Source organism: Brachionichthys hirsutus, chromosome 4, assembly GCF_040956055.1.
Source record: "Brachionichthys hirsutus isolate HB-005 chromosome 4, CSIRO-AGI_Bhir_v1, whole genome shotgun sequence".
NCBI lineage: Eukaryota > Metazoa > Chordata > Actinopteri > Lophiiformes > Brachionichthyidae > Brachionichthys > Brachionichthys hirsutus.
The window spans coordinates 6,835,652-6,858,600 of NC_090900.1; the positions used below are offsets into that span (position 1 = coordinate 6,835,652).

Consider the following 22,949-nt stretch of genomic DNA (forward strand, 5'->3'; position numbering starts at 1 on the left):
CGAGTGTGCAGCGTTATGGAATACACTCTGTAAAGACTGGAATCTATTCAGCCACTGCGGTGCCAGCGTTAACTAATAATACGTCAAAATGATCATATCAGTAACAAAAAACATGATCATGGAGACATTAAGGTCGTTATTAGAGACTTCAACTTAATACCAGCACACATTTCACTTTTTATTTGGCCACTTTACAACTTGATAAATGAATGTGTGCAAAGCTCCTGAGCATACTTGAATACTGAAGGTGATGTCTCATGTTTCCATAGAGTGAGCCGATATATTACTTGATGCTGTTTTATTCATCTACCAACAATAAAACTGTTAATGTCTCTTGAGTCGAGTAGAATACCTTCTCACTCTTCAGTTTCCCGGTGTAAGTACCACAGTTCCAGCAGAGCTCTCGAGACCCTGTGGGTTCGGCCCAGGTGTAGTGCACAGCTTTACCTGCCTCCAGCTCTTCCGTCTCGATTGGTTCCTGAGAGCTACATGAACGCCAAACACACATCCACTTATCAGAATCATTACTTAGAACTACGAAATATCAAGAATTATATAGTATCAGGAGGTCAGTAATGAAAAAAGCAGTACAGTGTGAGGAAAGAAAATGCAAACTAGCACAGGATAATATAACAGAACCCAGACACCAATCATCTACAGCCATGATAGCCATCCAAAGTACCAAATCTGACAGTAGAAATAACCCGTTCCCATAAACATGCAGAAATGCCACACGCAGGAAATCCCCTATACCGCTTCTGGAGAGGAAAAAGTTTAAATATGAATATATACCACCATTTCAGATAAACGTCTTCTTTTCAATAAGAACATAAAAGAAGGTATAATATACAGATGAATATAAAAAAAGAGAGAGTATGACACAAAAGTACTAAAGAAAGTAGCACAAATCCATGAATCCCATTCAGTCAGCAGCCTTGAAAATTAGTACAGAAGAGATGATTTAACACTTAATAGACCCAAGAACTATATTATAGCAATAAAAGAATTACTCAGTCTAACCTGCTCCTTTTACTCTAGCCCAAAATGTAAAGGTTGTAGATCAGAGCTCAATTTCAGTCTGTGATATACCGAGTAGTCCTTTTTTAAATTCAATCCGCATTTAACCCTAACCCTCAAGTATGAGGTCACACTGAAGCAAACGTGATGCCAATGCTTTAATATTTAAGTATTTCATAAAGTCTATGCTGCATCGTTTCTGTGCTTTTGCTGGAGGCGTTTCCACAGAACCAGCTCTACGCCACACATCTTTGTCAGGAATTAATTTGGAGATTAGTTCTCCAATGTTCCCCTCATTATTTCCTCCTGTCTTTCAGAGAAAAGAGTGTGTCAGAAGAAATTCCCCTCGACTTATTTTTCTACCTGTCCTCCTCCACTGAGAAGGAGAGGTCGAGCACTTCGTCAGGCACCCACGTGGTATCTGTCAGAGCACTGTATGACCCGCAACACAAAAAAATATCTTAGTAAAAGAAAAAACAGATATTTATCAAACGGATTAAGACTGCTGCAACAAAAGAGAAAGCCTAATCAATGAAATTAAAAATGTTAATCGTGAAGCCAAATGATTTTCTTTTTAATTTAAAATGTATCGTTTACAAAGAAAGTTATATGATACTTGTCAATTCCATAACAAAAGCCGGTAAGACAGACATAAGCTAAAACATATACAATATTTATAAAACAGACACTGGAAAAAAAGCGTGGCCATGAATATCCTAGTCTTTGTTCGTGACACATCTACAATTAAATCAAAATTACACGTGGAGCTCTGTGTAAGCGCATCACAGCACCGTAACACCAAACATCCAGAATTAAACTTCATTTCCTTCATGAGAACATGTTCTGAGCAAACAGAACATACAACAAAAAATTTAATTTACTTTGCTGACGTCAAGTACATGGTGCCAATCCATCCCCAATAAATACTTTTACAACATTTGATCCGCTCTCTCTCTCTCACCTACCTTCCCTCTCATTTGTCTCAACGGGCTTGTTTATTGAGTACCTCCAGCTATCTTTCATTTTTCATTAAAGTTAAATCCCTCTTATGCATATTTGACAATCTGATTCTCTGTATGCAGAAATCCTTCCGAGGAAGCAGTTAAATTACTGTATGAAGGTTCACCTCTGATAGAACAGCAGTGTCTGGTCTTTGGTGTGGTTGATAATAAAGAAGGGGGCTGTGCCATCAAGGTATTCAGAGAATCGAATTGTGGCAGAATGCTCCGACAGATTAACATCTACAACGACACCACCCACCTGCAGAAAGTGAAACACAAATCAGAGCCTACATACTGTAATAAAGGTGTGTGTGTATACCCATATATATATATATATGGGTATACACATATATATGTGTATACCAGTGCCACACATTTGATCATAACTGAACATCAACTTTAATGATAGCTGCAGAAAAGGCCTTTATATAGGACATATATTGCTTGGAATGATCACATGCTTGCAAGTCTACTTACAGGGTTGTCCATATGCAGCAAGAGGCAGTTTTCTGGTCGTGTGAAGTCGATAGTCCGAGGAGGCAAAAGACCACCGTCTACTTTGATCATTAGCCGCTTAGTGTCGTTTTCAGGCCAGAAAGGAATTGCTGACTGAGTGTGGAATAAAATAAAGCCTTTACACAACATAACAAACTAAAAACTGAATCTGGAAAATGACACGCATCAAGTCATTTCACAAACTCAACCTCGGAGGATAAGCAGCATTTACCACTTCTGGTAAGTATTAGCTGCATAATGTCAGGCTCTAACTTGCTGATTTGTTACATTTAAACAATAACAGTTCATTTCAGTTCATCATCCGTCATCACCAACCTGTTCTGGCTGAGCCTCAGTCCAGTTGTCCTGCCCCTCTTCACATACGAAGATGCTGTGTTTGGTTCGGTTGATCAGAGTGTAAAACGGAACAAATGTGACAATGCGGGTCAGACTGAAACTGCTCGGATCTATCTTCACACCAACCTACGGTCAGACAGAAGTCACACAAATAAAGTTAGGATTAAAGGCTCGCCTAAGGAAAAGACACCAAAACCAATGTTTCAGAGTCCAGTCTAAATACCGTAAAGCTTTTGTGATAGCAACTATGAGTGTATTTCCATCTGTGTAAATATCTTACAAGGTAGTCTTTGTAACGACCTTTACATTTGACATCTCCGTGGCTGCCAACGGTATCCAAGGAAAACGCATCAGAGCATTCACTCTCTGAGATCATAAGACGAACCTGAGCGATGAAACAATGATCAAAGTGAGTAGTAGCTACTAAATGTTCCATAATACAATCAAAGTACAGTATTTGTTACGTTTGACAATACTTTATAGTGACAGGATTCCTTTGACAAACCCACTAAATATGTATTGAACTCTGATGTCTATAAAAATAAAAAACAATTAAATTACATAAAACGTTTTTAGCAGGGATCCTATCAACTGGGATGTTTGTTGATTCCCTATTTAAATTTCAAATACGTTTTTAGTGTCGGAACTTAAAATGTAAAATTGCTCCATTGCTACGAGTACTTTTAACAATGCATTGATTTCAAAAAACAAGAATTCTAATATGTTTAATACGTGTAATAAAGCACCAGAGTCATTGTTTTATTAACTTTTAAAACGTCTAACCTTATTGTTCTTCAGGAAATAGCGCGGCTTGAAGGAGAACAGCAGAGGCATGTCATAGTCCAGGGGGTGTTTGCGGTGGATATCACCAGCTTTGTAATGCAGCAGCCTGAGTGTCTTGTTCACCATCCAATATGGGGAGTGGATAGCCATCACCATTTGTCCCACTTCAGATTTAACATGCAACGCTATGTCCAACTCAGCCCTCTTCCTCTCCGACCCTTCGCCAAAATCTTCGTCATCCTCTCGTAGAGACTGAAACAGTATGAAGGTGATCTCTTCCTGGTCACTTCGTACACTGTAAAAGAAAAATGGTGATGTAAATATATATATATTATTTGTTCCTGTTCTGTCTCAATTTGAAGACAACAATGACACAATAATATTTTGTAAGTAATATACGGTATAGCAATAAAGGGCGGTCCAACCTGTACTCAGCAGACCAGTCCTGAGCCAAGTAGTTCAACAGCCGAAGGTCAAGGCTTGATTGGTTTACAACTGCAGTGTGAAGCTGGGCAGAGTGGCCCGGGTCCAGAGCGGTACCAGGGGCAGAGACTATACTGTCCTGTTGAGCAGCAGGCAGAGAGGGACACTGAACATCAACTCATTGAGTGCCAGCCATTTTTCTTTCTGGAGATATTGGCCGTTGAAGAGAGGCAGATTTCAATGGCAGGGTTGGCAGTGAATGTTTATGTTTCAAAAAACATATTTTAACGTCAATGGCACTCAAAGAGTTAAGAGTATGAGACTGTACGGGGATTAACGGCTTGCGAAAAAGAATTTACGGAAGAGCACAATAATTCGGACAAAATTCAATATAAAAATAAAAAGATGCTGAATGATTTAATTTGAACTCTTAATCTCAAAAGAACGATAATGGGCAATTCACACATCTTAGCTTCAAATCATGTCAACATTATTTCCAATGAAGAGCATGTTTTTAGACAAACATAACTTGTTGGAGCATTTGTTAGCATCTTATAAAATGCAATCCTTTCACAAGATTATAAGAAATATAACCAACAATAAGCTAAACATGGATGCTGTGATAGTAATTTGGTTATTTCTTGCACCGCAAATGATGTTTCTTAAACCTGTCAGCAACAGAGTTCTTTAATTGAAAAGATTCTCAACCGTAAATGGATCACAACATTAAATGTTGCTAAAATTACCTTTGTTTTCAGATTTTAAAAAATAGTATTTGGACTGTAGCCTTTGAAATACTGCATTACTGTACTGATGACACATAATGTACCGTGACACAACCAACAGTGATCACCAAACACATCCTACCTGAACTTTATAGGAGATGGGGTAAGGAAGCAGGTTGCGCAACAGGATGGGCGGCCACAGGTGAAGCACGAAGGGCACATCAAAGTTCTCCCCCACATCTCCAGTGTGTGTGAATGACACAGCATCTTCTACTGGCACAATGTTGACCGTCAGTACAATGTCCTCATCCCCACGGTGACGGCAGGTCTGCTGGAGGTGTGTTTCCGGCTGCTGGTTGCTGAATTCCTCATAACTAAAGCCCTCTGAAGGGTCGAACTGTTCTTGATTGTCAGCGTTCTCTTCTGTAACTGGCTGAAGGCTCAACTCAGACCTGAAGGGGGCAGCAGAAAGAAACGATGGTTCAAACAGAAGGGACTGACTTCTACTGTATCCGTGCACATGCAGAATTCAGCAAACAGTGTGATTAACAAGTAAAGAAAAAATATCTGACAGGAAAGCAAACGGTTAGAGCTAGTAATGGGTTTCTGATCACCTATAGGAGTCCAGAGGCACACAGAACTCCTCATTGGGAAAAGCTGTGCCCAGACATGTTGATCCCTCCATAACTCTGAATGGGATTGAGAAATGATTGATGATCTGCGTGAAAGGAAGAGAAAAAATGTCAAATCAAAGAAACTTTTTTTTTTTTCCCTGAACACATTCTGGATCTGATCCGGGTGAAATTCGGCGGTAAGGTTAAGATAGGTTCCCCAACCTCGATGACCGTCAAATGTCAGAAATATCGGTCAATAATTAAACGAGACATTGAGGAACAACTTTTTAAGGTCCATTGACTGCAATGTTTTAGAATATATGATAAACAACCATAAAAAAAACTCAGATCACAATATAATCAGTGAAGTAGCACTTTAAGATTTTTGTAAATGAAAAGCACACTATGAATACATGTATAATTGTTTTAATTATTATCTTTTACCTGGAAAGGTGAGCGGATCTTGATGTACTTGCTGCCTTCTGAAGAATAAATCTGACAGACCAGAAAGCGAATGACTCCCGAGTCTTTATGCATGACACTGTACATTCCCCTGCCCACCTTGATCAGGGGAATTACACTGGCGGAGGTGTGGCCCATGGGCGCTGGAACGGGCGGAGAAAGGGGAAGCAAAAAGAGGAGTGTTGATTTCATTATGTCCCACGACCGAGGTTCCACTGTATTTTGTTTATTATACCCTTTAACATTTGTTAACAACGTTGACGGGGTAAAAATAATATGTCTATGAGCAATAAAACATAAATTGAGTACATTATAATCTGTGTGTGCAACCAAAAAAGATTGACAGTAATGTACAGCTGGCAACAACAATGCTTATATGTATATGAAGATGAGTTATTTCTACACACTAACTTACTAGGTTGTATGTAGTAATCCTTTCCACTTAACGAAGTCATTGCTGAGAACTGGTCCGAGTCCGTTGTGGTTAAATAGTCCATCCCGAGGGTTTCCCCATCCTGCAGCATCACACTGTAGTCAGCGCTCTGCTGGCCAAGGAGATGAAACATCTCACTGTAGCGGACGGAGACTGGCAGGCCCAGGCGGTTTTTCACTACGAATGGAGCTTCATCCTTCTGAAAGGAGTCAGCGGTCTGTTTGGCAGCCACTGCAAATGCCTGGGGAAAGGAAAACGATATCAATGTTAGATATGACCACCTATCCGAGACTTTATTTAGAACCGATCACTCTCTCTCCCTTACTGTGCCGAGGTTACTCAGCATGGTCAGTCCACATTTGGAGAGGGTGATGTTGAGCTGGTCTTTACTACTGATGCTGATGACTGTCTTGTAGTCTGGGATCTTGCAATCCACTTCATCTGACAAACCTGTGTACGTCAAGGGCTTCTTCTTCATCTGATTTTCAGGGGGGGAAATTTGTTACACAACATGTATGAATGTTCAGAATTTCATGTGTCTGTTCGTACTTATTTGATTACCTTCAATTCTAACGTCCATGGCCTGAGACCGTCTTTTGACTCGTCTTCTAAGGGTTCCAGTAGTGGTTCCCACACTCCCAAGACCTCATTGTAATAGTGAACCTAAAAGGTAAAATAATAATAATAATAAAGACACGTTTAGTAAACTTTACACCCACATGAGTTCTGACCATAACACACTGCACTATGTCTGGAATATTGCTGTAGCGTGCCAGCATTAATGCACAGGGGATCGTTGAAGCTCTTGGACTAACAGCAAAGATGTCTAGGTTACAAAGTGAAGACAGTGTTTGTGTGAGATACCTCAAGTTTGAGCTCGCTGTGTAAGTTAATAAGTGTGGACCAGTTGGTCACATCTCCCTGGAAGGAGGACTTGGCCAGAAGCATGGGAATTGTGTGGTGTCCAACTCCAGCCTCCAGAGTCAGACACATTGAATTGATGTTCACCTGAAAGGATGAATAAGCCAATTAAACAACTCATCGTGTTACCAATCGAGTCAAAGTGAAGTGAAATACCTTCAGGGACTCCCCCTGTGGTATCAGTTGGGCCAGTGGTTTTGTGTCTTCATCCTCATTCTCGTCCAAGAACCAGAGTTTGAGCTCCTTCCAGCCCCGTTTCTCCCACAGGTCCACAGGAACGGGGCTATCGAGCTCCTCAGGGGTTTCTGCTGCTGGAGTCAACGCCGATTGGATGGTGATCACTGTATTGATGATGATTGGAGACACCTGGGCAGGGATATTTAAAACATGTATCCAGTGCAAAACAGGATTAATCCTTATGTCTATCTGAGGAAACATATTTGTGTTAGAAGTAAATGCCTTTCATTTACTTAATTCCTGGCCTCAGAATAACAAAAACAAAACTCCTACCTTCAGTGTGAGTGCATTTATGGTGACCTCCATAGCTTGAGGGGAGGTTGGGGACTGAGTACTCTTGAAAGACACTCGGCATGGCTGTAGCACTGGGGTCACATTGTTTATCCTCTTCTCTGGTAAGAAGGGGCAAGCCACCACCTACAATAAAATGTACAAAAGATTGGATATTGGTCTGTTTTTGATGGTTGCATTATGATGGAAATTCAAACCTTCAGTTCTTTGATCTCAGCAATTGTCTGTGATCCCTCTGCACCACTCTTCATCACTAGTTCACACTCTGTGGTCATCACCAGGGCCGGTGCATCGGCCCGCGTCAGGTCGGCCACAAACACAATCTCCGGGTTACGCACCACAACATTCATCTCCGTCTTTGATGGTGCAGCTGAAGTTGCTGCTAAGCATCAACAACACGTCAGGGTATTAAAATTCTTATCTCGCATAACACAAACCAAACTGAAGGGGTTAACTCACTGGACTCTGACACTGTGCTAGAGGTGTCATTGATCTTTTTATCTCCCCCTCCAGTATTGGTCTTGGGTTGAGGCACTTGAGCAAAGCCCTGCTGGGTAGCCTTGAGGAAGATATCTGCCACCGTGAGGAGGAACTCCATGCTGGCACACAGGTACACGTCCTTTACCACTGTGTCCAAAGTGGAGCCATCATGGCCCTGACGGTAGTTCACCTCAACCATCATGTTCTGCTCTGCGCCAGGACGCATTGCTATCATTCTGATAAGGACATAAATTAAACGGGTTAAAGATATCAACAAGCGATATGGAGGGACCAGACAAAGAACAGATAACACTAATCTTAAAAATCATATTTCCACTGAAACAACCCAAACAAAAGCTAATCGGAATTTAAAATATCAAAAGCACAACTACTGATCATGTTTAATATTTATGTAAGTGATATGACAACATTCTCTGTCATTTTAAACTCGAAGGGATTAAAAAGCTCAAACAGCATCTGAGGACAAAAAAACAGTTTTAGTTAAGAAAGCACAAGCACCGTGAGGTAACCATTTGCATTTTGGGTCTCTTGTCATCCAGAAGGCAAGTAGCCAGTCGGACCGAGGCCTTCATGGTGCTGTCAGTGAACATGTTGATGGCAGTGGAGATGGTGCCCAGAGTAAACTCTGCCAGCTTAAGCTGCTCATCGTGTGAATCCAAAAGCTGCAACTAGACAATGTCACAGAGAAGACACAATCATATCTGTTGCAAGTCAAGACAAACACACAGGACAAAAGAAACCGCAACATGAACAGTGTGTGTGCGTGTGCGTGCATTACCACATTCTCATTTGGGCTGAACAAGACCAGCGTCATCGAGTCAAATTTGAAGTCTAGTTTGAGTGTCTTCTTCAGCTGGCCATTTTTCTGGCCCTCCACAACAGCAGCTGTCACAACTGTGTTACCTGCAGAATTATTGCAGACCAAGTCACACGTTTAAAAGGTGGATTCATTAAGATTAAAATGTTACAAATATTGCCACTTGGAGAAACATGTGTAACCGGATGATTGGCCCCATATGCCCAACGCTACACATGTATTTATTTTTTATTAATACAATTATTGGAATGGTCTTGAGCAATGCAGACATGTCCCACTTGAACTTGTTGACATGCTAAATGGCTTAATTTTCATGGTCATCCAAAATTTCTTATGTCAAATTGTTTTATGTTTACAACTCAACAAGCATAATCACAAGTCCTTACTGCTGGCTGGTCCTGTGGTTCCAGAGCCTTGCGACTCTTTGTTGGATACAGAGTCAGAGACGTCGGTGGTGGGAGGACAAGTTGGAGGTGGAGCAGCCTCTGATTTCTCAGACAGGTTCTCACTCAGAGTTCTGAGGACAACAGTCATGTCATCCTGGCTGAGGAGCAGCTGTTTGGGACCACAGTTTGACAATACCACAGTTAAGATAACAGTAAACAATAAAGGATGGATCAGACATCAGAATAGGCAAATGAAAAAGAGATAGAATGGCAAATGCAAAAATAAAAAGAGACCTATTTATAATAGTCACTACATTTGGAGTAAATTAGTCACTCCTTAAAGAACAACTTACACTCAAAGGCTTCAGATGAGCAGCGATCTCTATGTCTGGTATCTCATGGTACCAGTTGGATGATAGATTTCTCTGGATTTCTAAATCCAGACTGACGGGTTTCAAGAGCTGCGTCTCTCCCTGAAAATCTCCATTTATATATGTGGTCCTGTAAGCAGCAGTAACAGACATGCCATTATGGGTGAAATGGATTATTAAAGCAAATTTAATTTCACTACTTTGCTAAAAATAATAATCTTTCAGAGTTCACCGTTTAATTATAATTTGTCAAGATGGCTTTCTGCTCACCTGTACATCTTGAGGTCGGTCAGTTTTACAGTCATTATATCAACAACAGGTGGGATTTTGGCATCACTTTTAAAAGGCTGCTTGGCAAAACAGTTCATCGCAGATAGGAGACCGAGATCAGCTACAACCACATTGGAGGAAGAGGAGGACTGAGGCAAGAAAATGACCGGCGCATTGAAGTGGACGTTCAGAGCGATCCGAGTGCTCCGTTCCGCCAGCTCCTTCACGCCCGACGCAGCCTTTTCTGCTGCCTGAACTGTCACCTCAGCCAAAGCCTCTTTAGCTTCCTGGAAGTTATTGATAAATGTCTGGGAAAAGGAAAACAATGGATGGTAGCAGAGAATTTAAAAGGAAATGGAGTTTGAATGTAAAATAATTCTATATGACGGTTAGAAATTAGAGAATAAAACCAGTCAGAACACTTTATAGTGCACATGGTTAAAAAGAAATGCTGTTCTAATATGACTGGCGCAAAAATGTCTGCTGGATCTACCGTCCCTTTGACAGGGAGAAACCCAACAGTTAAAGACTTTGGATTGTGCCAGCGGTTAATCTTACCAGTATGGAGGAGACAAACTTGTTGATGAAGATGACCTGGATGCATCCAACAGTAAGTGTGATAGACACGTCAACTTGAGACATGTCCAGATAGGCATCTCCCTCTGTCGCATTTGTGTAGCTTATCATCCGGAAGTCAAACACTTCCTCATCGGCTATAGACACAGCCTGAGAAACGAATGCAACACAAGACAGCAAAATTAAAATTAACTGAGGTATATGTAGAAAATAATGAGTCAGCTACGATTCTAATCAAGAGTGATTTAAGTTAGAGGTCGATGAAGGCCATTTCCCGAGTGTACCTTCTGGTATAGTGCGTCTTTGTCGCAATCCAATATCACAATATTCCTCAGGTTGGCCAGAACCTTCATCTCCTCTTTCATCATCAGAACCTCAGAAACTAGGCCTGGATGGTTGAGAACATGAGACAAGGAGAAGTATTTGCTTGCTTTTCCACACATAAGATCAGTGTAACTAAACAATTTTACTTTGCAAAGGAGTTGATGCAGGGAGGCACCAGAAGACATACAGCATTTTTGATTGATAAGAGTGACAACACAAGAAATATCCATAAAAACTGAATGCATAAGAAACGAATTTAATATCCTCTGCGCGGGGAGCAGGCGATGTCCTACCTTCAATGCTGATCTCAGAGATCCTGGCTTTCTGTCCTCGAATGAAAACCTTCAGACAGCGGAGATCAGCTCTGATATGCCAATTGACCACATCTGAAAACTTTGAATTCTTTGAGCCTGTTAAAATAAGGTGACAAGAGATAATTAAATTAAATCAAAACTCGATAGAAGAAGGTGACACATAGCTTTGGATTGTAAACTGAAAGGGCTTATTTGGCTCAGCTACTTTTTTTCTTGGATACAACGGCTTCCCCCTTCTTCTCCGTCTCTGAATCATCCTCGGGGATGGGAGGGAGCTCCTCTGTCTCTCCCTCCTTCTTAGTGGATGGAGGAAGGAGGTTGGTGAGGAAGCTCATGGTGTTCAGGAGAGCCTCCGCATGGAGATGCACATCCAGGGATGAGAAAGTCACCTAATGGAGAATACAAAGTCATTGCAATAAAAGCTGGTAGTCAGTGAAATTAAAGTGGCAATAAGACCTGATTAGATGCTTTGCTGGAGAAGACAAAAATCTAATGTTTGATTTTTTTTTAGCGTCATATGTCTTTATTGATGCTCTTAAGATAGATAATAATGTAACCCACAAACATGCAAGCAGATCATTTATATTTAGGATAGAACACAGAAATCATGGTTCTATACGTTTTCTAAACTTGAATCATTCATTAATTAGAATTTCCCTCACCTTTATGAGTTGCTCTGTGTTATTGTGTTGAGACTTGAAGTCTGGTCCATTCTTATCAGCCTATAAAAAAAAAAAAAACAATGATCTTCAATCTTCACTCAGCATATTGACCAATGGTAAAACAAGCCTAAAAAGAGAGATCTGAAAGGAGTGTATTCTGCCATTTGGTATCACACATACTTTAATATACTCCAGGGTGAGCAGGTCGACCTCGGTGTTGTCTAGAGTGGTGATCAGCTGGACCGGCTTCTCCTCAGAATCTAAACAAGAACGTTTTCAAATACAACACGACATGAAAGCTGCAGCAGAGACAAACACAACCATCATTGAACACGTGCTTATGAGAACGCTTGAAATGGCCAAAGTCAACCGAGTTATGAAGAACGTCTCCTGAAAGTAAAACGGCGGGTCAGCTGAAGCACTCATTTACTGACCCATGTATTCAGGACATTTGAGACAGATCTCTCGTAGGTAGGTATTAGATGTCATGTCAAAGGTGCACAGTTTCAGTTCTGTGCCTAGACCCTCTATGTCCAAGTGGAGCACTGTGACCTCCTGACCTTCAGACAGACGACACAACTGAACAGAAAACTAGACGAACAAACAGGACGACAGAAAAGGGAAAAGAAATTAGAGCACTAGGACAATTACAAAATTAATCGGATTCTTTTCAACCTTGTCAATCAATATATCGTACCTCGCTGATTTCAAAATGCATGATGAAGTCAGTCCTGTTCTTCGATGAGTCATCCTGGAAAAGGTTTCTTTTTTTGCTCAAGTCTGCACAGCGCAGTGGCAGGGGATTATCTGGGAAGAAGGTTTTGTCACCAATGGGAGAGCTGGGAGCGTCGTAGAATAAATCTTCCTGCGACCCTGAGCAGCGACAAAACCAGAAACGACCCCTCAGTTATGCTGGAGGTAAACACGCTGGCTGTTACAAGGAATTTATATGTACTCTACTGAAATATTACCCAATGAGGTGATGCTCATGGTTTCACATGACTCAAACATAAGAGAGGAACGGTTGTCAACTAAGTCCAAATGTTTCCTGTGATGGAGCTGCGGGGTGAAAGACAACTTCGGCTGAGAAGGAAAGGAAACATCGTCAGTATTAATGGAATGATAATCGTGTCTTGGGACCTTTCTTTCATCCTTACTTTTGTTGTGGCGGGTGCAGCAGCGTTGCGCGGCGCAGGTCTGCTCTCTGGCAACGGGATACTGTCGACTAGCTCCAGCACACTTCTGAGTTTATCATCCGAAATACGCAGAGACAGCAGAGGAAGCTCTCCAGACATCTTATACCTGGAAAACACACAAACATAAGAATACAAAGAAGACGCACAAACGAGAGCATATTGAACGTAAACCCTCATAATATGGAAAATATGGATCAATAGGAAAATGATTGCAGAAACTCACTTAGCCATGCGGGAGTCTTTGACAACCATTGCCCTGCTGAAAATAACTTTCAGGTCGACTGGCTCTAGGATGTGGAGCGGCGACTGTTTCTGCTTACGGGCCATCTTCCAGTCACCATCTATCACACACAAAAAAAGATTTCACTTTTGTGCTTTCATTATTTTTTTTACTCTTCACAGATACTATATCCTTCCTTCAAAAGCGAATATTCTTAAAGCTCTGAGACAATGTCTTCTGATTTACATAAGAAAAACAGGCCTGAAAGAGTCAACCACTGGCACCATTTCAATACATTCTTCTCTGTATCGAAATTGTACCATAGAAATACACCCACACTAACAACATTTCTTTGTGTTCAAATTATAGCTTGAAGTCAGTCACATGTGACATCTGCTCCGGCCAGTGACAAGTGTATGCTGTCAAGTTTGAACCTGGTTTGCTGTAAAGGAACTGCAGGCTGCTGAGCTGAATGTCAAAGCTGTCGTACGCTCTGGACATGATGTCTTCAATTTTGCTGCCGGTCACTGACAGCTGAGGCAGATCTTTCCTACTTAGACTGCACATCTGAAAATAAAATTATGGTTTTTCAAATGAAATAAATGTCATATCTTTAATGCTAAAAGTACTGGAGCACCAGTTTAATTTCTGGACACCGTAGCAGATGTTCTTTCAGGTCTGCGCTCTTTCTGACCTTGAAATGCCCAAGATCCAACAGTAGGATGTTCTGTGTGCCATCATAAAAGCCAGTCTGTGGAACGATGACATAGGAGGCCTTCAGGTTCACCTTCAGGTCCAGAATCTTCTGTGTTTCGATCACATACAGCAGACCTAAAAAAAACAAAAGGGGACATCATCAATTTGAATTAAAAAAATTCTCACTAGAAAATAGAGAATTAGAAAGAAGTGCAATTTTGCTTTGCACAATTTTTTTTACATATCCCTCCTTGATAATGACATTATGAAAAATCATAATCTCACTGTAACTGTACTCATATTATGATAAAACATTTAGAATAACTACTAATTCATATGTTGAATTTATCTGGATGGAATACATTTAAGGAATTTCATTTTACATCAGATGAACATTTATAAACTGTTAACTGAAGTAAAGGTCAATAATTAAATGCTCATCCATATAGTTTACTAATATATAATATCATTGTGATAGAGACGTAGTGAATGTTATTGAACGTGAACCAAAGTAAGAAAAATTGTATCATGTGATTGTGTGTCAAAAAATACTCAAATCTCAGGAATCAGTCTCGAGGAAATAAACAGGAACAGCAAAAACCAGCCGAGTCAGAGTCATGCAGACCGGAAGCTCGCGTGAAAATGATGAAGAATGTAAACTTCCTCATCAGAAATAAAATGTATAAAATCAGCTAATATAAGTGTAATGGAGGGTTCAAGGAAATATCAAATGTTCAAATTTCTGATACTGTGTTGATTCTCAAACACTTTCAATTCTAAATTAATGTGGATGCAAAGATTTGTGGCAAAGTTTGATTTCATTCATTATTGGGACTGTGGGAAAAATATTCTGCATAAAAGGATCAACCTTTCTAATAGAGATTTTATACAAATGGTGGTGCGTTTATAAATTAAAAAACTAATATATATAGTTTTTTAAACCAACACATCCTTGTAATAAACAGATGGAGATGTTTCTACAGGAGTGTGCAGCTGACCAGTGGCTGTGCGATCTCTAAACTGCTCCAGTTTCATGAGGGTTGCATTGGTGAGCTCATCCAGCTGCAGGTCATCAGGAGGCCTGAAGAAGGCCGACATGCTGTTCACCGTAACCTACAAATACAAAAAAGCAACGCGTGTATTCGATATTTAGTACCACATTTTTGCATGCTCGGTCTTGCTCATTGGCAGACCACTCACAGCATCATAGATGATTTCTAAGGGCTGTGATTCCACATGAAGCCGCTGGTTAGCGCTCTCATCTAGTGGATTGGTCTCAAACAGGATGCAGAGCAGTGGAGTCCCTGCTCCAGTGGCTGCCTTCCGTGACGACAGGAGAGTCGGTGCAAGCCGGTTACTGGCCAGGCCAGTGACTTCAAACAAACTCAGCTCAGCGGTGAGTCTAAAATGAGGACAATAATGTAAATGTCAGCGTTAGTCATGGTAGGATCTTATCAAGATAAACTATAACATACTATTGGGAGCAACATGGATATTGAGGATGAATTCGGACGCATGAATAAAATATCAGCCATGTTATTGCTTTGTAGTAAACTCTGGAGGCTGGCGAATGAACGCAAACATCGCTTGTAATCATATCTCTGAATTCTATGACATCACAGATAACTAGAACTGCATGTTCTGAATATGTATAAAATGACTATTAAAGCACCATGAAAAATCAAAAAGGTAGACGAACTTGATGGCTTGTGCTCCAGGCCTCTGTGTTAGTGTAGACTTGAGCTCTCCCACAGTCAGCTTGATGATCTCAATTTCATCCTTGCTGTTTTTAAAGGATACAGACAGCCGCTCCATGTGGAAATCTACCTTCATGTCTTCAAACTAAAATAAAGTAACATGGAACTTACACATAGTGCATTGACAAAGTAACATACTCATTTGCATTTTGATGTTAGTGATATTGTTTTAAACAGGGGTTCCCAAACTTTTGCACGCCTCGCAGCCCTAGAAATATTTTAATATATTCTCACCCCCCTACAAAAGTAATCTTTGTTAAGCTATTTTTTTAGAATGACATGGAAAGGAAGAAAACAAAGAAAACTTATATCGAATTCAAATACGAACAAACAGTAAACAAAAAGTAAGCCTTTCATTCAGTGAAAGTGTAAATTAAACAATAAAAAAAAAACATGAAAAAAATTGCATTTAAATATTTTTTTGTGTTTTAAGGTATTAGCAAGAATAATAAATGAATGCATTCACATTTTTAACCATTAAATATTTACAGTTATTATTTTTGCTAAATTGCATAATCCAAGGTGTCACACCCCCTAAAACGTTATCTTGCACCCCCGGTTAGAAACCCCTGGTTTAAAAGCTCAGAGTGAGTGTATCACTAGTTAACAGGTAGTGTGAAAATGACCCACATCCTTTGGCAGGTTGGGATTAGCAACAGTGTCGCTGTATCCAATGGCAGTGTAGAGTTTTGCCTTCTCAGCAGGGGTTAACAGCCCATCAAACCCTGAGACAGCGAGACAGAATAAGAGATATGCAAACATAATATAGCGGAGCAGAGTGTTCCTCTACCGTTTACTGCATGTACATAAAGTAGTATCTTTGATGTGAATGTCTTGGCCTGTTTTCTCATGCCCACTTTTTAATCCTACCTCCAGTTTTAAGTTCTTTTTGTTTTGTTTCCGGATCTTCACCCCAATTCCAAATCCAGTTGACCCATCCCTGAGATTCCTCCTCCTCCATCTTCAAGCCAGGACGATAAATAATTAGGCCGGCCTTGCTTGCCTGGGAGTAAAAATAAGTGAAATTAGATTTTATGTACCCATGCTGCGCTTCTGAATTTTCTTATGAAAGTAATTTATTTTTCTCTGTCAAATAAAAATGGAGAATTTAAATGCCGAGCAAAGAATGTGTTAGTTCTACAATAATGTAAACACTTAAGTTGATGCAACAATTTAGAGAACCGCCCCGTCTAGTAGGTGAGATCTCACCTCCACCTCAGCCTGTTGTCTGGCCAACGTGATGTTGAAAATATCCAAATTCTTCTCTGGCTCCTGAGAACAGATCCAAGATGGCATTATTAGAGCTTTATTAATTGTATCAGGATGGATGCATCAGTCTCAAATAAGCATTAATGAATCCTTTTGAAGACCAGGTAGTAGAAGATAATAAGGGCTAGAGACAAGAGTAAATGCATCACTGAAAGGGTATTGGAAAAAGACATATTTGGCATTAAGTATTTACATAATAAATTACATTAGCATTTCATGATTTCATGGGCATTTCACCAACAAACAGCAGGCCTGAGGCTAACCTGCAGCAGCAACACCCTCTCAGATACACACAAACAGGTTTAGAATACAAAGCTGGACACATACAGTAGGTCAAATCAAAGTAAGGAGGAACGCCTTTAGCTTCCTCACAACCTCAAAGAATGTCCTCCCTTCCTGTAAACACACCTCAGCCACTGGGCTCACAATTATTTCGCATTATTTCTGTCAAAACATTAGTGAAGATTAATATTAAAATACCTCAGAAATGTCTCATGACGAAATCAATGACTGCAAATAATAGTGGTATACAGAAGTAAGTCGACTTATCTATACAATATCAGTAGATAGGAGAAATTAGGGTGGAAGATGTTAAATTTGTAATGAAAAAACTATTGAGGGGGGGGGGCACAAAAGAAGCCCACCTCTAGTGCCTTAAGGAGCGCCTCGCTGGGTTTCTTGCTTGTGATTTTGGATTTGTACAGCTCTCTGTAGCGTTTAACCATCTGCCGGTGGCGGCTGATGTGCTGCCACGACCACATCTGAAGACAAGGCTTCACATCCACCTCCAGGATGGCCGTGATCACATATATCCACCTGCAACAAGGAGAAATACAGGTAAAAGTGATCAAATGTCAAAAGTCAATTTAGACATCGATTCAAATGATATAAATCGAAATAAAAGCATCTGTTTTCTGACCATATCCGAGCATTACTGTGAACATGGACTGTAGGTCTGTATTTCCTGTATGGCAGGTTACGTGACATCATATCCACAGAGCCCAGCAGCTCCAAGATGCTAATGTACTGGAAAGAGAGGAAGGCAGCAATTTTTCACTGGTAATGAGCACCGACAGAGCTGCAATTACTGCAGCCGGGCTCTGAAGGCGACACACTGATCCACAACACACACACACATACACACACACCTACCTGGGGTCTGTTGAGTTCAATCGCCACCTCACTGAGATTGACCATTAGATCGACTTTGGGAGAAGAGAAGTCGATATCTGACCTGGGATTCATCCGCAATTTAGCATCCGCAGAGATGGGACGAAAAACTGTAGACCACCCAGAAGAAATATATCATGCAAAGAAAAATGATCGTTTTAGAAACACTGCATCTGTTCATCGCTTCATGTTTGCTTCGGGAAAAAAAACTCCTTACGTTTTACGGGGTTTTACAATTGTAAAAAAATATATATTTAGCAATGTCAGCCTTCCAAAAATATGCTTGTTTATGCTCTGCAGTGTCACCGTAAAACATTATACCCTGCGCCAACTTACACTATATATACAAAACATTGACTTGTCGAATAACGTGCGTTTAGGGGGGGGGGGGGGTTAGGGTTTAATGAAGCGGCGTCTACAGTGTTTTTGAAGGTGAGCAATGTGAAACACTCACTGAAGTCGTGGCTGAAAGAAACAGAGTTGTGGACTTCCATGCTGCTCTGAAGACATTGCTGAATACACAAGAAGACAAAACATTAAAAAAATATTCCTGGCAGGTGTGGGGACATTAACCTTTTTGGGTAGTTTTGGAGTGAGATTGTGAAGGCTACAGAGGTTTCTACTTTTTCTAAAATATTATTAATGTTCAAACTAGGCTTTTACAAACATAAAACATTTGAACCCTGAATGGAGAATCCTGATGGTTGCAACATCCCCGATAACAAACAGAACTTACCAGAGCCTTGTCGGCACTGTAACTTGAGAAGAGTACCGAGTTGACATTCCAGTAGGCAAATAAACTGTCGAGTTGAACCAACTTAGCAGAGAACAGAAAAGAATTAGAGAAATGCAGCTCTAACAGCGTTCAAAAGAAAAAGAGCTGACAGCATGTAAGGAAGTCTGGGTTGTGGCTCAACCAAAATAAATCTCTTCTCAGAAAAACTGCATTTAAAAAACAGAAAGCATAACCTTCCCTAAAATGAGAATTTCCATTTAGCTAATCTTAATGAAAAAATAAATACAATTCTATGTAAAAAAAAAATTGCCTATAATGTATCGGGACATCTGACAGATTGAGGTTTGAATTTCTTACTTTGAAGAAAAGCCTGGAATTCTCATCCAAAAGCCTGGGATTCCAGTTCTCATCAGCCGTCTGTCAGCGCAAAGGTAGAATAGAATATCACTTTATTGTCATTACACACGGTGATGCAATGAAATTAAGCCGCACAGCACTAAAAACAGTAACGGTGCAAAAGTACAATAGAAGCATAAAAGGGCCGAGCTCAATTTTGCGTTTAACATAATACATTACAAAATATTACCTGAAGGCTGAGGTTTTTAAGTGACACTCCAAAAGACAAAGGACAGTTTGGATTAGTGACCTGAACAAAAGACGGGAAAGGAAAAGGACGAGTTCACTTCCTGCTTACTTGTCAAACAAATCACACTTAAATTTGAAGTTTTACTGCTTCAAAAGTCACAAAAGCAACTCGAGCCTGAATACTCACATCATCTTCATAGCGAACATGGATGTTAGAGATCTTGACCTGCAGGTTTTTGATGACCTGGGTGACAAGCTTCTCCACAAAGGTGTCCTGCTTTTCCAGACTGGGGTTCTCTGTCAAACGCAAGCAGACATTTCACTTCTAACCAGACAAACCGAAACTACACGGGTTCAACTCACTATTCTTGCTACTGTGTTACATCTACTCCACAAAAACATGTTTTCACTCCTTTATCTGATACAACCCAACCCACTGGCCAACCCTACAGCGACAATCTTCTCCCTTGAACCTGCTTTCAGTTTGGCCGATGCCAAAAGTGCTGAAAATGTCATGGGAAGCAGAGATATGCTGTGCAAGTTGCACAAAGAGTATTTGCTGGATGCATACAATTACAAACCCTGACCTTGCTCAGCAGCCTTCAGTTTGGTCTCCTCTATCCGACGAAGCTCCCTCTGACGGGCTTCCTGGAGCTGCCGCTCCTCCTTTACTGCATCATATTTTATGCCTGGAAGGAATGAGGTCAATGCAAATGATTATGTCTGCAAATGATTGCACGTCTTCTTCAAACAATAAAAATCCAGTGTGAATTTCAATGAAGGTTAAGCTTGAATTTCCAGTTCCTCTGACTCAAGACTCAAATTAAAACTCACAATTTTGCTGTTTTTCTACTGTATTGTGTTATAGACCACTTCTAAAAGAATGGGAATTGACAGTACATACTTTAATATCAACGATGACTGTTTACATCTCGTATATTTAGGTATTTACTGGACACTTACTTGCTGTTGGGACTATGAGTAAATAAACGCCATCCAGAGTCGCCTCCACTGACTGAGTGTAGAGGTTCTTCCATGGGATTTTTAGCTCCAACCGTCCTGTGAACAGAAAAAAACAGAAGTGAGACAATCCTGTCCTGTACCAGAGACAAGGCAAGCAAACATGCACAGAGAATATAACCCCACCTATATGACCGGATCTCACTTTGAAAGGAATGTCAAGTTGACTCTGCAAAAAAAAGAAAAGAAAATCATAAAAATCATAATATAAACTCTCCACTGCAAGAATGTACATGTCTCATTTCCTTACTTTGTATTTAAGTATAACTTACCAAGGCATTTTCCTTTATTTCAAGATTTCTGAGAACAGCATCACCTGCGATGACATTAATAACAACACTTATTTACCGATCCTTGTTATGTAAATTACAAGATACACGAATGATCACCGCGTTTGTGGCTCATTGACACAGTTCAAACTAATGAGAAGAAGCCCTTTGGCTCTCTCACATCGATTCAGCAACACTCACGTTACTGTGAACGCTCCCGACGCAACGCGAAACGAAACCGCTTCCGGGATTGGGTAAAGTGTAGGAAGTTGGGTGCATGTTTAGGAACATCTAGAGACCCATCTCCTCATCCTTTCATCTCCTCGCGTAACGTCAGTCAGAAGCCGGCTGTCCGAAAGGGCGTGACCCCGAGCAGCGCGCTTCTAGTAAGACTTACGGGTTGTGGAGCAAACACGACGGAAACTGTCGCAGTCACAAATAACAAAGACTGACGCGCATCCGGCCGCACTCCCAGCCCGACAGCGCGCTGGGAGGGACCGCTACATTCACGCTGACAGCTGAGGCTCGCCTGTCACACGCGGATGGTGGCTACAGCCCGTTAGCCGAAGCAAGCTAGCTCGGAGCTCCGCAGAGACGACCGGAAGAGCCTCGCTCACCGCCCCATATCCCGAGGTTCAGCTGCGAGCTGTCGAGGTTCACGACGTAGTCCCCCAAGAACCGGTTGAGCACGTCCACCACCAGACTCTCGAAGACCATCTTGGCGTTTCTCTCAGCTGCCTGTCACCATGTTTACGTTGACAATTTTGATCCCGCCTGAGCGTCAGATAAGGACGTCACTCGGTGGGCGGGGCTAGGTCTGCGACGTCCCCGTGGTGGGCGGGGCTACGTCTGCAACACTGAGCAACACGCTGACCTGTGTCTATTTAATAAACTTAGTAGAAATGTCGAGCTTGAGGCTGGGGAGGAAACCTTTGCATTTTGGAGTGGATCCAAAAAGTGTGGTTTCCATTACTTAAAATAAATTGAAATGGAAGAGGAAGCCAAAATAAACAAGTTCTAGCTGCATTTTAAACATGCTCTGTTTTAGACTTTGAAGGGAGTGAGCTTTTTGGCCACAAGAGGGCGCAAATGGCCTACCTTTACTCTTCAAGCTTTCATTCATCTTCGTCAAATAAATGACAATTAGTTTTTTTTGTAGAGCATCGTAAACAATCTTGTAAAAATCGTTATAAACTATTAAACCCATTGTGTGTCACACATACAAAACAAATTTGAACTCAAGACAACCCATCCCTTCAATGAAGTGATCCTTTATGACAGACGGCATCCCTGTCTCATGTGTATCTGTGGCAGACGATGAATATGAGGCGGATGAATACATTTGGGAGGAGTTAGGGACCTCCACATTGCCCTGGGGCCAGGGGGGGCTTTTGTTTTGCAGATGTCAAGATGGACTTTATTAGTGCTCGCTGTAATAGAAAGATAAATGACTGGTCAGAGGAGGACTTTGCCTTTAACTCCTCTCTCAGCTGCTATTATCATTGTTGCCAAATGCTCCAATGCACTCATGTTAAAGCATCTTTGTCATGAGCTCTGCGTTTAAATAAATCATAAAAATAGGCTTCATCAAGGTAATATATTGAATAAAATATATGTCAATTAACCAACCAAATTGCTTTTAAAGTCTCAAACGTTTTGTAGGACACAAAGTCAGACATTTTATCCATCCATTTTCTAACCGCTTATTCCGTTATCGGGTCGCGGGCCAAGCTGGAGCCAATCCCAGCAGTCAATGGGCGAGAGGCAGGGGACACCCTGGACAAGCCGCCAGGTCATCGCAGGGCAACACAGAGACAGACAACCAGCCACACACACACTCACACCTACGGACAATCTAGCGTCACCAATCGGCCTAGGCTGCATGTCTTCGGTGGTGGGAGGAAGCCGGAGAACCCGGAGAGAACCCACGCAGACACGGGGAGAACATGCAAACTCCTCACAGAATGGCCACAAGCCGGAGACAAACCCGCGACCATCTCGCTGTGAGACAACAGTGCTTACCACTGCGCCACCGAGCCGCCCCAGACATT

At 41.1% G+C, this 22,949-nt stretch overlaps 1 protein-coding gene across 1 annotated transcript in view; it reads right to left on the reverse strand.

Annotated features, from left to right (window-relative positions):
- Positions 1–21,615, reverse strand: part of vps13a (vacuolar protein sorting 13 homolog A) — a 28,932-nt gene extending 7,317 nt beyond the window's left edge. Inside the window, exons 1-56 of the mRNA XM_068760730.1 lie at positions 21,516–21,615; positions 20,902–20,945; positions 20,756–20,798; positions 20,573–20,668; positions 20,197–20,298; positions 19,797–19,906; positions 19,611–19,670; positions 19,382–19,441; positions 19,025–19,105; positions 18,743–18,800; positions 18,271–18,398; positions 18,038–18,144; positions 17,763–17,934; positions 17,059–17,121; positions 16,720–16,852; positions 16,480–16,574; positions 15,792–15,934; positions 15,293–15,494; positions 15,091–15,205; positions 14,091–14,227; positions 13,831–13,963; positions 13,400–13,517; positions 13,138–13,282; positions 12,986–13,063; positions 12,678–12,854; positions 12,415–12,571; positions 12,161–12,240; positions 11,981–12,040; positions 11,524–11,707; positions 11,298–11,414; positions 10,965–11,068; positions 10,663–10,830; positions 10,105–10,412; positions 9,817–9,964; positions 9,484–9,632; positions 9,039–9,165; positions 8,759–8,928; positions 8,295–8,475; positions 8,215–8,260; positions 7,957–8,129; positions 7,742–7,885; positions 7,388–7,597; positions 7,175–7,318; positions 6,872–6,973; positions 6,636–6,788; positions 6,293–6,551; positions 5,860–6,020; positions 5,416–5,519; positions 4,944–5,253; positions 4,079–4,215; positions 3,654–3,948; positions 3,151–3,255; positions 2,850–2,996; positions 2,496–2,627; positions 2,144–2,277; positions 353–485 (exon numbers count right to left, since the gene is read on the reverse strand). Of these exons, the coding sequence (XP_068616831.1) occupies positions 353–485; positions 2,144–2,277; positions 2,496–2,627; positions 2,850–2,996; positions 3,151–3,255; positions 3,654–3,948; positions 4,079–4,215; positions 4,944–5,253; positions 5,416–5,519; positions 5,860–6,020; positions 6,293–6,551; positions 6,636–6,788; positions 6,872–6,973; positions 7,175–7,318; positions 7,388–7,597; positions 7,742–7,885; positions 7,957–8,129; positions 8,215–8,260; positions 8,295–8,475; positions 8,759–8,928; positions 9,039–9,165; positions 9,484–9,632; positions 9,817–9,964; positions 10,105–10,412; positions 10,663–10,830; positions 10,965–11,068; positions 11,298–11,414; positions 11,524–11,707; positions 11,981–12,040; positions 12,161–12,240; positions 12,415–12,571; positions 12,678–12,854; positions 12,986–13,063; positions 13,138–13,282; positions 13,400–13,517; positions 13,831–13,963; positions 14,091–14,227; positions 15,091–15,205; positions 15,293–15,494; positions 15,792–15,934; positions 16,480–16,574; positions 16,720–16,852; positions 17,059–17,121; positions 17,763–17,934; positions 18,038–18,144; positions 18,271–18,398; positions 18,743–18,800; positions 19,025–19,105; positions 19,382–19,441; positions 19,611–19,670; positions 19,797–19,906; positions 20,197–20,298; positions 20,573–20,668; positions 20,756–20,798; positions 20,902–20,945; positions 21,516–21,615 (7,542 nt within the window). The remainder of the gene's footprint in view (positions 1–352; positions 486–2,143; positions 2,278–2,495; positions 2,628–2,849; positions 2,997–3,150; positions 3,256–3,653; positions 3,949–4,078; positions 4,216–4,943; positions 5,254–5,415; positions 5,520–5,859; positions 6,021–6,292; positions 6,552–6,635; positions 6,789–6,871; positions 6,974–7,174; positions 7,319–7,387; positions 7,598–7,741; positions 7,886–7,956; positions 8,130–8,214; positions 8,261–8,294; positions 8,476–8,758; positions 8,929–9,038; positions 9,166–9,483; positions 9,633–9,816; positions 9,965–10,104; positions 10,413–10,662; positions 10,831–10,964; positions 11,069–11,297; positions 11,415–11,523; positions 11,708–11,980; positions 12,041–12,160; positions 12,241–12,414; positions 12,572–12,677; positions 12,855–12,985; positions 13,064–13,137; positions 13,283–13,399; positions 13,518–13,830; positions 13,964–14,090; positions 14,228–15,090; positions 15,206–15,292; positions 15,495–15,791; positions 15,935–16,479; positions 16,575–16,719; positions 16,853–17,058; positions 17,122–17,762; positions 17,935–18,037; positions 18,145–18,270; positions 18,399–18,742; positions 18,801–19,024; positions 19,106–19,381; positions 19,442–19,610; positions 19,671–19,796; positions 19,907–20,196; positions 20,299–20,572; positions 20,669–20,755; positions 20,799–20,901; positions 20,946–21,515) is intronic.
- Positions 21,616–22,949: the final 1,334 nt, after the last annotated feature.